Consider the following 16,904-nt stretch of genomic DNA (forward strand, 5'->3'; position numbering starts at 1 on the left):
CACAGAGGGATTGTGATGCTATTACCCAACCCAAGGCCATTGCTCAAGAAGGAGAGAGACAGTGAGACTGGAGAGAGGATAGTTTGCTTGTTTAGCAACTGTTGGGTTAGTGCACATGCAAATTCCTGGAAAGCAGGCACAGGTCAGTAGCCATGGAACAAAGCTCTACCTGAGAGTTGCCAGTGTCTTTGAAGTAGCCAAAGCCACAAAATTTGACAAGATGTGTCATTACTGAAGAGAATTCAAGGACATAAAGGATAGGAAAAAAAAAAAAAGAATTGAACTTGACCTCTAGTGCCCATGACAGCAGTTGTAGTAGAATGTGGTGGGGGAGGAACTGAGTTATTCCTCGTTTCCAGTTTGCACTGGGTTAGGGAAGCATGTGGGAGCATAGGAGCAGGAGAAGCAAAGGCAATGTGGGCAGATTACTTCTAGAAGTTTCACAGTATGGGGAAGGAAAAGAATAGGATATGGCCTTGTTCCCAGCCCCACATCACCACTCTCTTGATCAAACAAAAGCTCCCTACCCATCAAATATAAATATTGCCCAATTTTCAAGTTTCTCCATAATATGTTCCTATCCAACTCACGTAGCCTTACTTCCTTCTGCCTGCCTAGCTCTTTCTCCACTCCAGCCACGAACCTATTCTGCCTCTGCTCGTGTGCGGCCCCCCTCCAAAAGGACCACCAGCCCTTTGGCCCTTTCCATTTGCTTTACTCCTGAGCAGCCTCTGCCTAGTTATTCAGTCAGCTTCTGCCCACAGGAGCCTGGCATCACCAATGATCCTCTCAGACCAGCTTTCCTATTCTTTACTTTGAGTTACTTCCACAACAAGAAAAAGAGAGCAAAGACATGGTCAATATGCTTCTCACTAAATTAATACAGTTTATCAATAAACATTTTCAACCAAATATGGAGCTTCAGTTTTAAAAGTTATCTAAGCCCATCAATTTCAATACAAAGTACAGTGGTTTCCAGTGACTTCAGTCTCACACACACAAATATGCTTCAGTGTATTAGACAGAAGTCAACTCATCACAGTTTTCCTTTAAAATATAAATGCTATTACAGCATTAAATGTTACTTTTTTAAATCTCACATTACGTATAAAGGGAATACCATTCCTTTCTGACAAATTAGAGAATTCATAGATGAGTAAGGAAAAAGAGAGGGAGGGATGAGCCAGTGTGTGGACACTAGGCAGAAGGGCAGGAGTTTGTATTCTTCTGCAGGTAACTATGGAAATTCACACATGGAAGGCAAAAGCCCTAATTTCTACCTTCCCCTACTCGGTTCAGAATCTAAATTCATGGGTGTGGGGTTGAAGGAGGATGGCAGGAAATACGCACTACAGGTAAATGGAACATCCTTACACCTGCCCACCCTCTGGGAGAGACAAGAGAATGGGTGTAGCATGCCAGACCCTACAATCAAATTTAAGTCCCACCCTTTCTCACTGAATGAGACCATTTATGTAGCCTTCTTCACTGGATTTTATTGTCTCTTGACCCATGGTGATTATTCTTTCATTATTTGAGTATGGTGAACTCCTTAAAATTAAATGATGATGATGTTTACATTAATAAGTTTATCCAAGATGAAAATAAGAAAAGTCAAATTTTAAAAGTTGGTAGCCTGTCTATTAAAAAAATAAAATGCTCTGGCGTAATCACTTGTCAATTTCTTTTGCAGCCAAGAATTCATCATTAGTAACTGTGACATCAATTAAATATTCCACGTCTCCCCACATTTCTTGGGCTGCCTTACAATTAGATTGGAGCCACACAACTACCTATATGCTGTATTGTAATGTTTTGGACAACAACAGACCACATACAAGAAAGTGGTCCTGTAAGATTATATTACCTAGTGATGTTGTAGCCGTCTTAGTTTGTGTAAGTACATGCTGTGATATTCAGACATCTGAAATCACCTAAGGACACATTCTCAGAACACACACTGTTATTATGGGATGCACAACTGTGCTTCTGTCAGAGGACAACGGGCAAAGAATCTTGTGAGTCATTTAAGAGCAGTGCAAGCTATTCATTTTTCTTCCCTTGCCACTCCACTAGACAGAGGGTGACTGGAGCCAGTGATGGAGGAGAGCTGCCATCAGACTTTCCATGAATAGGGTAAAAAAAAAGTCTCTTCTGGTGAAACACTGAGATTTGGGGGTTATTCATTACTACAGCCTGGTAAAAAGATACAAATCATAAAAGAAAGAAAAATGTTCTCTATGACATACTGATTAGATTGGATCCTCAAGAATGTGGACGTATGTTGACTAAAGAGGAGGGATGATGGTGGCAGGGAGGCTGTTTGAACACACCATAGCAACTACAACTACCTTTTGTATTAGGAGTCAAGCATACTTTGGCATAGACTTCTATTTTAACCGTGAAGATTCGTCTAAACCAAACAGAAGAGACACCTCTCCTCTTTATGCATTGATACAATAATAAATTGTTACTACTTATTAGTGCAAACGTCTATAGCACAAAAGAGTGATGAATGAGGAAGTTTCCTGGTATTATCTGTCCCCTCCCATATTAAATAATTAAAAGACTCTAATGTCCTGGTGTCTACTGTTAAAAGAAATGTCCTCTATCTACATGGGAGGTGGAGATGGGAGGATTGTGGTTCGAGACCAGTCCAGGCAAAAATCAAGTTAGTGAGAACCTATCTCAATAACAAGTCAGGTGTAGTGGTACAGCTATAATCCTAGCAACATGAGAGGTAGAATAGGAGGACAGCATTTGAAGGTCAGCCCCAAGCAAAAGTATAAGACCTTATCTGAAAAATAAATTAAAGGAAAAGGGGCTGGGGGCTTGACTCAAGTAGTAGAGGGCTTGAGCACAAGGCCCTTAGTTCAAAACCCAATATTGCCAAAAAAAAAAAGGAAAGTCATCTATCCCATCTTGGAGATGGGGTTATCAAGGGTACAGTGCATGCTTACCATTTGCTACTATAATTATATAGAGGACAGCTTTAAAATAAATCTCAAAGCATCTGATTCAGGTTGACTCCCTAGGCTACAGGGCTCTGTGAGAAAGAAAAGAATCTCAGAGTGAGATTCTCAGTCCAGAACTGACCTACTACAGGTACTGCTAACATTGTAAGGTAAACTCATCTTCTTATGCTAACCTCTCCATGGACTAATTGGTAATCAATCAAGGTGATTCAAGCCTTTTGCAGAGTTATCAATAAAACCATACAGATATTGCATGACAAATTTGGGGTATTTGGGCAGTATAGTCTTACATGAACCTTAAGGACCATCCCCAGCCTTTGATCTTGTTCACTTAATGTGTCAAGCTAGTTTATGAGAGATTGATTCATGCAATTTCCTTCCTAAAGTATCACCCAGCCCTGTCTGTTCTCCCTAGAGTTCCTGGTTTCCCCATCTCCAGGCAACTCAAATTTGACCCCTTCCTGCATTCTGCTTTCTCCCTATGGCCCCTGGGGTAAAAGCTAGACTGCTGAACACAACACCCAAAAGGATCTTCACCATCTGGCCCCAACCCTCTATCTACTCTGCCTCATCTCACTTCCATTCCTTGTCTTGAACTAGCCACAGCCCTCATCACCCCAGTATGCCAGCTCTTCGGCTTCCCAGCTTTTTGCACATTTTTTCTTCTCTCCTTCCTCCTATTCCTGCCTCTGAACTTCAAAGGTAGCCAAGTCTTAAAGGCACAGTCCTCATCAACAGTTAGGATGAGGCTTACACTACTTCAATCTCCATAAGGAAAAGAGTCAACAATTCTTGATGCTGTTAGCATTTGTTTCTCTGGGGGGAGAGCTGGAAAACATTCTCTTCTAAGGATTTTTTTTTTAAAAGTAAGCTAAAAGCAGTTCTCCTAGGAAGCAGGAGGCTGTGAGGTATTGTAAGATGAAAACAACAAGCCAACAAGTTTATAAAAAGGCATTAGGACTCTGAAGAGTATTTTTTAAAGAATTTACTGTCTGATGACAAATGTGGTAGTCCCCCTTGTCCATGGGGGTACATTTCAAGACCTCCAGTGGATGCCTTATACTGCAGATAGTACTGAACCCTATACATACTGGATGGTACAATATGTTTAAATTTTACATGCCCTTAACATTGTAACATAGTACAAGAATTAATCTGTTCTTCCATGTTGTATGCCCTCCTGCCTCCTTGGCTTCACTACTCTAGCTCTTTGGGGCCATATTAAGCAAAATAAAGATCACTTGACAGTGACAGTGACAGTCCATCTGAAAACTGAGATAGTTATTGACTAACAGGTGGGTAGTGTATACAGTTTGTATACGCTGGACAACTGTAGGCAAGAAATTACATGAAACAACTTCTAGTATAGCTCTCATCCCACTACTCAGAATGGCACAAAATTTAAAACTTATGAATTGTTTACTTTTGGAATTATCCACATAATATTTTCAGACCATAGTTAGCCAGGTGACTGAAACTGGGTTAAGGAAAACCAGGGATGGAGGGGGCAGTTACCGTATTGGATACAATGAGCCAGGTTGTGTGTGAGATGGCAGTGATGCCAAAATTAAGGTGGAGGTAATGAGAACGGATAAGAAGGAAATAACATGAAGATATTTAAAAGAAAAACTAAATAAGATCTGCTAGTCCAAATAATAGCTAGTTGGAAAAAGATTTTTTAAAATTTGCATTGTGATCTAGAATTAATCTAAGTCATTTATTCAGTTTCCTTGAAAATAATTTTTCCCAGGAAGATGACTTTAATCATGTTCTAACTTTTAAAGAGAATGTATGGCCTGTTATTTTGCTTAATTAGGACTAAACCAATATGGTCACAGTCAGCTAAATCAAACTTTCATAGCGAACAATTTACAGTTTGTGGGGGAGGGCAGTACTGAGCACTAAACTCAAGCCTTGTGCTTGCTACCACCTGAGCCATACCCCAAGCATTTTTTGCCTTGGTTTTATTTTATGCCCAGGCCAGCCTGGACCACAACCCTTCTATTTATGCTTACCATGTATTTGGGATGACAGGCCCACACCACCACATCTAGTCATTGGTTAAAACGGAGTCTCTAGAACTTTTTGCCCAGGCTGGCCTTGAACAGTGATCCAGTAGCCAGAGTAGCTCAGATTATATGCTTGAGTCATCATGCCTGGTCTAATTTATAGCTTTTAACAAACAATTTCTCTGCAACCAACACGTTAACTAATGGGGTTTCCTGCAATGAATATTCTTCATTTTAAAGCTTAAGTCAAAAGTCCCCATACACAACCTTGCAATATTACAGGAAAGTGCTTAGCAACTAACTGAAACCCAAACTACAGATGAGAAGATATAGAATAAGTTCAGATGTAACTTCAATTTATGCTAGGTTGTATATAAATATCATATCGTCTCTCTCTTGAGCTACCTAAAGACTGATTATTAAAACCACTTTTATCTTCTTATGCCCTTAATTGTAAATAGTGGCTTTCTGGTTTCAATTCAATTTTAACAAAAACTGAATTAGAGATAGTTGGGGATCATGTTTAATTCTACACTGAATATGAGGTTTTTAAATATAAAAATGAGAAAGAAACTGGTTGTCTCGCATTCATTCAGTCATTAACTATTCATTGAACAACAACTAGTAGCCAAGAATTATTTTCCTTTTTTTTTTTTTTTTTTGGTGGGGAGTTGATTTTCTTTTTTATTTTATCCTTTCTATAAGCAGTTAAAAAAATACAATCAACTCAGGTTTAAGCATCCCACTTTTAAAAATCATCAGAATGCAAAAACAGCCACTGCCCAGGTTTAACTTATATATTTACATTTGGGGTTGACATGGCCATAAAGAAGTACTTAGAAGGCAGTATTACAAAATACACGAAAGTGCTCTTTCTGTTCTTTACATTTCATAAAAAAGCCCTGCTTCATTTCCAAATGAGACACTAGAAAACAAATCACACGAACTGCTTACTATATAATTTATATATAAATTATAATTATAATTTCATATTTAATTTATGAAAAATGCCATCCAGATTAGTGACTACAATGGCTCAGTTTGGGAATTTACATCTATATGGAAGGGATGGTCTGAGCGCCCAGTTGGGCATCTCAACCTGTTCACCACACTGCCGCCCCTTCCCTGGATAAGGCTGGGACCTGCTTGCTGGGGAGAATTGTTATGGGTGAGGGTAAATAGCAGTGGTGTGGATAAAACAGAGGGCTCTAGAAGGCACCTGGGAGGAGAAGGAGCACACCTCTTTCTCCACAGTCACACAAAATCACTGAGCAGTGGGCCTTCAGCTATGCCCTGGTCTCCTCTCCTGAGTAGTCTGGAGGGAGGGTTGGAAATCAAAGCTCATCTGTGGGAGAATGCCATGAGCAGATGATTCCTGAAATTACAGGTGGCAGAGGGAGTGATCTTAGAGGACTTGCGTATCTTACCCCAAAAGTCCCAATAGGGATGGTTTCTATCTGACCACAAGAGTAGCATTAGGCTATAGCCATATGCCTGTCAATTTGTCGATTAGCCTAGTGAAGAACCTGAGGCCCCCTGGCAGATAAACTATCTCCACAAATGGTAACCACTCCCAGATCCTGTCCTCCATCTGCCAAGCTCAGGAACAGCAACTATCTTCCTCCCTCTCATTTTCTAAGTACTAGGAACAAAGCAGTGAGCAAAACAAGGCAGAAATCTCTGCCCTCTGGAGTTCACATTCTAGTAGAGATGAAGGGAGACTGACAATAAACGAGAAAATAAGGAAACATTAGAAGACGTTGGTATTATGAAAGAAATAAGGCAAGGAAGGGAGACAGGGAGTGCCATGTGTGAAGGTACACAGCAACTGCAATTGTAAACAGGATGGTCAGGCGACCTCTCTTTCTCTCTCAGAAGGTGACATTAAGACTTGAAAGAGGTGAGAAAGTGAGAATGTTACCATCTTTCCCTGATAGCAAGTGCAAGCTTTCCAGGCAAGTGCAAAATGTCCTGAAGAAGGAGACTATCTGGCAGGCTCTAGAATACTGTGATCCCAGTCAGTAGCCACCAGCTACATGTGACTCTTTGAATTTTCAGTGAAATTAAAAGTGCAGTTCCTTGATATACACTTGCCATGTTTTAAGTGCCCAGTAGCCACCAAATGGTACTACGAAATATAGAACCTGTCCATCATCAAAGTTCCATTGATCAGTGTTTCGAGAAAGCCAGTATTGCTGGAGTGGCTTGAGCAAGGGGGAGAGAAATAGATGAGGTCAGTGAGGCTAACTGTGTAGGACTTTGAAAGCCATTGTAGGAATTTTGGTTTTTAATTCTATGTGAAATGGGATGTAATGAGAAGTAACTTGATCTGACTTGACATTTAGGAGAATCACTGTGGAGCCGAACATACCTGTAATCCCAGCTACTTGGGAGAAGGAAGTAGGAGGATCCCGGTCTGAGGCTTCAAGAGCCAATATGAAAACCAAACTAAAGCAAAAAAGGGTGGGGATGGGGGAAAGGCATGGCTCAAGTAGTAGAGTGCTTATCTAGCAAGTGTGAGGCCCTGAGTTCAAACTCCAGGAACCACCAAAGGAAGCAGCAGAAGAAAAGAAGCAAAAGGAGGAGATGACAATCGTTCTCACTAGAAGAACCATCCAATTGGCACTATGAGAAGTGAGAGTTCTAAGAAAACAGGCCCTGAATATACAGGAGATTCTTCAACACACATGTGAGAGATGAAACAGGAGTAGAGGCCGAAGAGTGAGGGTGTCAACATTCAAATGTGAGCATTGCCACAGAGCTCAAGAGAAATGATGAAGCTGAGAAACCACCACAAGGCTTGGAAAAGGATTGGTCACTATGCATGCAGCCACCTCTGTAGAGAGGTAAAGGGCAAAGCTAGGTTAAGAACAGAGAAATGGAATGCTACCAAGGCAGGAAAATGAAATAAATTATGGCATGTCTCACTTCTCAAAGGGGGTTCCTAGGTTAATTTGTTCCAATCACATTAGTGTCATTTGTGTTAAACATTGTGGCAAACAACACCTTTTATTGCCACAGGGCAATAAATAAAGCTGGGATGGGGGTGGGGAGGTGGGGGTATAAATGCCTATACTAGGGTGTATTTTCAGTCTTCTGAGACTAGGTAAAAAGTAGGTACTTTTCAAAGTGGTGGTTGGAACCCAAGTCTTTTGTAATAAAGGGGTAATTTTAATTTGCCTGACTACGCTTATTTTCTTTAGGGATCAAAGCCTAGGCCTCACTTATGTTGAGCATTTTGCTTAATTTTTGGAGAAGAAATAGTCTGTCCTGGTACTTTAAAGGGAGGGACAAAGTGAGAAAACACCATACACTAGAAAGGAAGGCTAAGAAGAAAGCTCTGGAGTGGGAATCATGACAGGGAGGAGCTCAGAAACAAGCTGATCTAGACTCAAAAACCTGAAATTCAGAAAGTAACTTTACATATTACCTAGTCCATTGAACACATTAGGTACCAAGATCCAGAGAGGTTAAGTAAACTGCCCCAGATTAAACAGCTAGTTCTATGCAGAACCAGACCTAGAACCCATGGCCCAGGTAAGGGAGGGAGACATTAATTCCCAGTTCACATCACTTTCTGCCTGACAACTCTGCTTGCTGTGTAAACGCAAGTACCCCGTTTAAGGCACACAGGCAGAATGTAAGGCAAACCTACCACTGGGCTTCGTTCTGGGTAGGAGCACTATTACAGAGAGCCAGGATGGGGTAGGGATTAACAATAGTTGAAGAGTGCTTATGGGTCTGATGGCAGCATACTGGCCCTGGTAGTGGGCCTCCTGAAATCTGCTTTAATGCCTTATTGCCATGTGACTGCCACACAAACGAAACACACGTTACCAAGTGTCCGTTTCACTGAGTTCTGTAATAAATAACTCCTGAGTGAATGTTTACTTTTAAAAAAAAAAACTTATTCCGATACGATGAGTATCTTGAAAGTGGGAGACTTTCGGAAGGGGAGGGTGAGGAGTGTAGTAAAAGAATAATCTAGAAGCAAACGGTGTGGATTGAGCTGGCCAGGGGTGATGGGAGAAAGAGTAGCAGGCAGGACCAGACTGCGTTTTCCGTTGCTACCCCGCCGGCGTCCTTAGTTACCACCCTGGAGCAGAAGCTTCTCTTTGCTTTGAAGCGCCCCGCTCCGCACACCGCGCCACCCCAGCGCCGCCAAAGGGCCCCGACGGATTTGTGTCGTTCCTGTCCCCCCCGATCTCGGATTAAGAGTCCCCGTTAGGATCACAAGCGGAAGGCTTTGCAGAGCAGCTTCTCCGACGCCAGCCCCAAGGGTTTCCTAGACCCCAGTCGAGGCTGTGCGTGAAAGTGAGGCAGGGTGAACCCCAGCTCTCCCACCGGACTCACGTTGTAATCCCTCATCCAGGCGTTGAGCTTTTCCTGCAACACCCGTAAAGATTCGTTCGAGACCAGCCTCCTCAGGTTTTCCGCCATCGCTCGCTATTTTGCGCACCCCACTCTGAGAGATGGAGATGTACAAAGGACCAGGCGATGGTGGCCTCCGCACACAGCGTGATGATGGGATGCGAAGGGTGTTATCTTCTTGGGGGGCTCAGAGCACAGCTGGTGTTTCCATCCTCCCCCTCGGGTGGCACCGGGCAGGATTCGGGAAGCCGGGGGGAGGCGCCCTGAGCCGCAGCCGCCGTGCCTCATGCGCTGCCCGGTGCGCTCTCCGGGCTCCCCCACCGCCACCCAAGAGCCCGGGCCATAAATATCCCGGCGATTATTAAACAAACCTTGACGTGGCAGGCTGCTACCAGGGACGCTCGAGGCCGGCGTCCGGGCAACGCTCCGCAGCCCCGCCCTCCCCGCCCGCGTGCCATGCTGCTGCCCCTGCAGCTGCTCTTCCTACACCTCCAGCTGCTGCTGCTGCTGGCCCGGGGCGAGGGCGCCAAAACCACTGGGACGCGGGTTTGGACGGGATGGGGGGGAGGGGCTCGTGCAGGGCGCTGAGGCCCCAGATGGCACCTGCAGGACTCCTGGGTGGACCTAGATGGAGGCCTAGAACCTGGTCCCCAGCCGGGCTCTGGGTAACCACGCGCGTGCCAAAAAAAGCGAGAGTTAACCTGGGTGGAAGTCTGGATAAGGTTCTCAGGAAATCGTCTCCCTGGCTCGTACCTCTGTTTCTTTCACCTTTGAGAGAACGCTTCGTTCTTGAAATTTTCGAGAACTAAAATTTCAACTTTTTCCTACTTCCATTTTTGGCTTTGTTCCTTCACCCACAGGAAGGGCGTCTAAGTCAACAGATTTTAGGAACAGGATGTTCACGAATTAAACTTATTACTTCAGGTTTGGGTAAGATTTGGTGGTGTGTTTGTGTGTATGTTTAGCGTCATTGAATTTCATTTAATTCTATAAAGTTTTATTTAACTCACAAGTTTTTAATTGAAACGTTGTGAACAGTCCTGCCCGGCTTGTCACTATTTCAAGAGTAATTTTCAGCCACAGTGATAGTTTGAAGTACTTACATGAAAACATTTCAACCATCATCTCTCTCTCTCTCTCTCTCTCTCTCTCTCTCTCTCTCTCTCTCTCTTTTCAGTACTGGAGTTTGAACTCAGGGCCTTGAGTTTGCTAGGCAGGCACACTACCACTTCAGCCACATCTCCAGCCCCTCCCTTGTTTTATATACCATCAAATGATGTGCTAATTACAAATCATCTATTCATTAAAACAGTGGCAGTGCAGCTAGCTAGCTTAACTCTTTTCTTTAGGTACTTGGAAATATATGATCATATATTCAGTTACCATAAAATTCAGAATTTGCACCACCTCTTGTTTTTATTTCTTTTAAATGAAGTGATTTTTCTGCCCACTAATTGAATGAAAGACTCATTTCTAGAGCCTGCACTCCTACTATATTCTGTAGGCCACATAATAAGGACTATGAGGGTTCAGCATGTTAATCATAGTAGAATAACAGTTACTAGAGTAAAAGGAAACTATTCACTAAACATCTCCTTCCCCCCCAAAAAAACCATGCATATTTGAATGTATACATACATATATAATTGAAAGAAGGAAAGGAATGGAGAAAGCCTCATGGATTTCCTAATTTGGAGCCAATAATTGTATATTTCAATAGGTGGTAGGAATCTGAACAGTCCTGTTTACTTGTTTGCAAAATAAATAAATAAATAAACCAGAACAGTTGTTTATGACAAATTAGAAGTTAAGTCCTTTTCCTGGCAGTAGCCACCTTAATCCACCTGTGATCACTGGTTTATTCTCCTGTATAAGGGCAATAGTTCTTACATCACAGGACTAAACTGAACTGAATTAAATAAGGTAATTCACATAAAGCACTCAGCACAGTGTTTGGCATATCCTGTAGGAAGGACTCAACAAATCCTATGATTGCTGCTAGGAATGAAGGTCACAGCCTTATATTTAATAAAGAAAACTAGACTGCAAATAATTTAAATGTTCAACATAGAGTAATGGTTGAGTAAATCAGGTATGAAATATTGTATAGTAAAAGTCTTGTCATCAAAGACTATCTAATATCCAGGAATTCTCACTATATAATGTTAAGTGAAAAAAAGTAGGACTGATTTATATTGTGTTAAATTACATAATATGAATGAACAAAGGTGTGACTATGGGTGATTTTAATTTTCTTCTTTATACTTTTCTGATTTCCTAATTTCTACCATGAATATGAATTGCTTCTAAAACTTATTCAGAAAAGCTAGCAAAAATATCAATATTTAAGTTACTGATTTAAGACAATATGCTCTGATCAAATGTCTGTATCACTAACTTAATAATTAAACTTACAGATTCTGAGGACAGAATGGGTACTTGAAATCACCTTAGGCTATGTTACCCGGTGTTACTTATTTCCACACATCCTCTAGTCCTACATGATTCAACACTTCATGCCCTGTCATTATTTGCACGTGTTGGTATCACTAGAACTCAGACGCATGTGTTATGCATAGCAGGACCTTTGTTTATTACTAACAAAGAAGCATAAACCTTGTACTCAGTGATTCAAAACAAAGGAAAGGTTTCAAGTACTTATTCATTATTTACTCCCACTAATTCCAAAGAAGTATTTGAGATGGTTTACATCTCAAAAAGACTTGTAGAAAAATACCATTGTTAGATTAGGAACTCTCTTGAAAGGAAAAAAGGAGGCCAGACGCCAGCGCCTAACCTGCTTGGGAGAAGCTGACCACCATGTGAGCTAAGAGGCATGCGGTACTCCCACAGACAACCCTGGACCAGATCAGCACAGCCCCTGGACAGACCGACTCCCGCCCAGGAAAAAAAACAAACTGAATAATAAACAAGCAGCTGGAGAAAAAAAAAAGACACATAGCAAAGAGGGCAGGGTGTCCTGAGCACTGAAGAGGGGGTTAGGGGCAATCCCTCACAGAACTGTAAATAAGCTGGCCAGAGAAGGCAGGAGCCGCGGCACCCGCCCAGCAACCAAGAGCCGGAAAGCTTGTGAAAAGTGGCGGTGGGAGGAAAACTCCACAGGAGAGGGTGGAAGACCAACTTCCCACGTTAACTGTAAATAAACACGCTGGAGAAGGCAGGTACAGTGCCACCTCCCCCAGTGAGCTTGGAAAGGGGAAAGCTTGTAGCAGTGGTCATTGTGCCCAGGAGAACTCTAAGTAAACAAAGCCTGAAGGGCCAGGTGAGTGTTAAGCTCACTCCTGAGATCTGCATAAATAACGCCTCCAGAAACAGCAGGCTGACAGCAGTGGACAAGTGAGCCACAGCCTCAGATAGCCATTCACAGAACAGTCTCCAGACTCTTTTTTTTTTCTCTTCCTTTAATAAGACAACAACCTAACTACACCTGCATGCTGAAAAACTTACTGAAATTGTATTGCATCTGAACTTGGGAGACTCTGTTGTGTTTTGGTGGGTTTTTTTGCTTTTTTGGTTTTTTTCCTGTTGATGAGACAACATAACTACTTCTGAGACACCATCTCCAGGATTGGAGGCTAAGGGAACTAACACCAAAATTATTAAGACTGAAACTTCATTGCATTTGAACTTGGAGATTTTTTTTAAATTATTTTATTTATTTTTATTTTTTTCTTCCCCTCTCTGTCCCTCTAATGCCTGTTTAGCTTCCTATAGATTAGTAAACTATCTCTCCCTGTTTATATCTTTGACATGGTTTTTTGTTTGTTTTGTTTTGTTTACTTGTCTGTTTATTTGTTTTTCCCTTTTTCTTTACCCTCTTTGCTTTCCCTCTCCTCTCACCCTTCCATTCTAAATATCACCATTGTTATTATTACAAGCTAGAAAATACTTAATTGCACACAGTACAGGGACATTAACAATACCAAGGGCAATGATGGGAAGACAGAAAAAACTGGGAAACCAGTTTCCCCACAGCAAGAAATTAGTGCAGGAACCAGAGGGAAATGAAGAAAACAGATACTCAATCCAGATTCCAACAAAACGAAGAAAAACTACGCCAAAGAACCCAATGAAGCCCACAAGAATAATTTGAAAGATGAAATCCTCTAAGTAATCAATGAGAATTTTATAGAGATGATACTGGATATGGTCAACCAAAATGTACAGGAGACACTCAAGAAATTCCAAGACAACAAAAATAGAGAATTTGAGAAAGCACAAGAAGAAATAAAAGAAACCACAGAAGCACTGTATAAACACCAAAGTGAAACAAAGAACACGAATAATAAAGAGACAAATGAACTCAGGACAAAAATAGACAACATTAAGGAGGAAACAACTCAGGATATGGAAAACCTCAGAAAAAAGAACGAAAAAGAAATGCAAAACAAAATGGAGGGCCAATCCAGCAGACTAGAACAAGCAGAAGACAGAATCTCAGAACTCGAAGATGAAATGGTAATTAAAGGAAAAACCAAAGAACTATTAGTTAAACAACTCAAGACCTGTGAAAAGAAAATGCAAAAGCTCACTGATTCCATCAAAAGACCAAACCTGAGAATCATGGGCATTGAAGAAGGAGAAGAGATGCAAGCAAAGGGAATGTGTAATATATTCAACAAAATAATTACAGAAAATTTCCCAAATCTAGAAAAATCTATGCCCATACAGGTGCAAGAGGCCTCCAGAACAACAAACAGACCAGACCAAAGTAGAACTACCCAACAGCATATTATCATTAAAACAACAAGTACAGAGACTCAAGAAAGAATATTGAAGGCTGTAAGAGAGAAAAAACAAGTAACATACAAAGGTAAACCCATCAAAATCACAGCAGACTTCTCAACAGAAACATTAAAAGCAAGAAGAGCGTGGGGTGAGATCTTCCGGGCACTGAATGAAAATAACTTCAACCCTAGGATACTCTACCCAGCAAAACTATCATTCAAAATAGATGGAGCAATAAAAGTCTTCCATGATAAGCAGAAACTAAAACAATATGTGACCACAAAGCCACCACTACAAAAGATTCTTCAAGGGATTCTGCACACAGAAAGTGAAACCCAACATCACCATGAAAGGGCTGGCAGAACCAAACTACAGGAAAAGAAAAAGCAAGAAAGTAGAGAGTAACCTCGACTTAGGTACACACAATCAAACCTTCAAACAACTAAGACAACTAAATGGCAGGAATCACCACATACCTATCAGTACTAACACTTAATGTTAATGGACTTAATTCCCCCATCAAAAGGCACCGTTTGATGAACTGGATTAAAAAGGAAGATCCAACAATTTGTTGCTTACAGGAGACCCATCTCACTGACAGAAATAAGCATAGGCTTAGGATGAAAGGCTGGAAGAAGATTTACCAAGCCAATGGCCCCCAAAAATAGGTAGGAGTAGCAATACTTATCTATGACAAAGTAGAATTCAAACCTACATTGATCAAATGAGATAAAGAAGGACATTCCATACTAATAAAAGGGGAAACAGACCAAAAGGAAATAACAATTATCAACCTATATGCACCCAATGTCAACGTACCCAATTTCATCAAACATACCCTGAAGAACCTAAAAGCATATATTAACTCCAACACAGTGGTTGTGGGAGACTTTAATACCCCATTATCACCAATAGATAGGTCATCCAAACAAAAAATCAATGAAGAAATCCTAAATCTAAAACATACCATAGATCAAATGGACCTAGTTGATGTCTACAGAACATTCCATCCAACTTCTGTACAATATACATTCTTCTTAGCAGCCCAGGAACCTTCTCCAAAATAGATCATATCCTAGGGCACAAAGCAAGCCTCAGCAAATATAAGAAAATACAAATTATACCATGCATTCTATCTGATCACAATGCAATATACTAGAACTCAACAACAAAAATAAAAACAAAAAACATGCAAAGAGCTGGAAACTGAACAACTCATTGCTTAATGAACAATGGGTCATTGATGAAATAAAAGAGGGAATTAAAAAGTTCCTGGAAGTCAATGAAAATGAAAATACAACTTACCAGAACCTATGGGACACAGCAAAGGCAACCTGAAAGGAAAGTTTATAGCCATGAGTGCATATATCAAGAAGACTGAAAGATCTCAAATCAATGACCTAATGATACATCTCAAACTCCTAGAAAAACAAGAACAAGCAAATCCACAAAAAAATAGGAGAGAAATAATAAGAGCTGAAATCAATGAAATAGAAACCAAAAAAACCATACAAAGAATTAATGAAACAAAAAGTTGGTTCTTTGAAAAAATAAACAAGATCAACAGACCCCTGGCAAACCTGACTAAAATGAGGAGAGGAAAAAAACCCAAATTAGTAGAATCAGGAATGCAAAAGGGGAGATAACAACAAACACCATGGAAGTCCAGGAAATCATCAGAGACTACTTCGAGAACCTATATTCAAATAAATTTGAAAATCTTAAAGAAATGGACAGATTTCTAGGTACATATGATCATCCAAAACTGAACCAAGAGGAAATTAATCACCTGAATAGACCTATAATACAAAATAAAATTGAAGCAGCAATCAAGAGTCTCTCCAAAAAGAAAAGTCCAGGACCTGATGGATTCTCTGCTGAATTCTATCAGACTTTTTGAGAAAAACTGATACCAACCCTCCTTAAAATGTTCCACAAAACAGGAAGGGAAGGAAAACTGCCTAATACATTTTATGAAGCCAGTATTACACTTATCCCAAAATCAGGCAAAGACACCTCCAAAAAGGAGAACTATAGGCCAATCTCCTTAATGAACACTGATGCAAAAATCCTCAATAAAATAATGGCAAATCGAATTCAACAACACATCAAAAAGATCATTCACCACGACAAAGTAAGCTTCATCCCAGGAATGCTGCGGTGGTTCAACATACGAAAATCGATAAACGTAATAAACCACATTAACAGAAGCAAAGACAAAAACCACTTGATCATCTCAATAGATGCAGAAAAAGCCTTTGATAAGATCCAACACTATTTCATAATAAAAGCTCTAAGAAAACTAGGAATAAAAGGAAAGTACCTCAACATCATAAAAGCTATATATGACAAACCTACAGCCAGAATTATACTTAACAGCGAAAAACTGAAACCATTCCCTCTAAAATCAGGAACTAGACAAGGATGCCTACTATCTCCACTCCTATTCAACATAGTACTAGAATTCTTAGCCAGAGCAATTAGGCAAGAAGAAGGAATAAAAGGAACACAAATAGGTAAAGAAACTGTCAAAATATCCCTATTTGCAGATGGTATGACCTTAAAGACCCAAAAAACTTTACTGAAAAGCTCCTAGACACCATCAATAGCTATAGCAAGGTAGCAGGATATAAAATCAACATAGAAAAATCATCAGCATTTCTATACACTAACAATGAACAAACTGAGAAAGAATATATGAAAACAATTCCATTTACAATAGCCTCAAAAAAATCAAATACCTAGGTGTAAACCTAACAAAGGATGTGAACAACCTCTATAAGGAAAACTATACACTTCT

The 16,904-nt window shown here is 40.6% G+C and overlaps 1 protein-coding gene across 5 annotated transcripts in view; it reads right to left on the reverse strand.

Moving 5' to 3' along the window:
* The window catches only part of Spata18 (spermatogenesis associated 18), a 64,917-nt gene that overhangs the window by 39,165 nt on the left and 8,848 nt on the right, over positions 1-16,904 (reverse strand). For 2 of the 5 annotated variants that reach the window (XM_074042270.1, XM_020165349.2), the window contains exon 1: positions 9,338-9,710. In XM_074042270.1, coding sequence (XP_073898371.1) covers positions 9,338-9,424 — 87 coding nt within the window. In that variant the 5' untranslated portion in view covers positions 9,425-9,710. Of the gene's footprint in view, positions 1-9,337; positions 9,715-15,071; positions 15,180-15,409; positions 15,439-16,904 lie in introns of those variants that run through there. The other 3 variants (XM_074042268.1, XM_020165350.2, XM_020165351.2) reach the window with 3 other exon arrangements.

Source organism: Castor canadensis, chromosome 9 (genome assembly GCF_047511655.1).
Source record: "Castor canadensis chromosome 9, mCasCan1.hap1v2, whole genome shotgun sequence".
In the NCBI taxonomy this organism is placed as follows: Eukaryota; Metazoa; Chordata; class Mammalia; order Rodentia; family Castoridae; genus Castor; species Castor canadensis.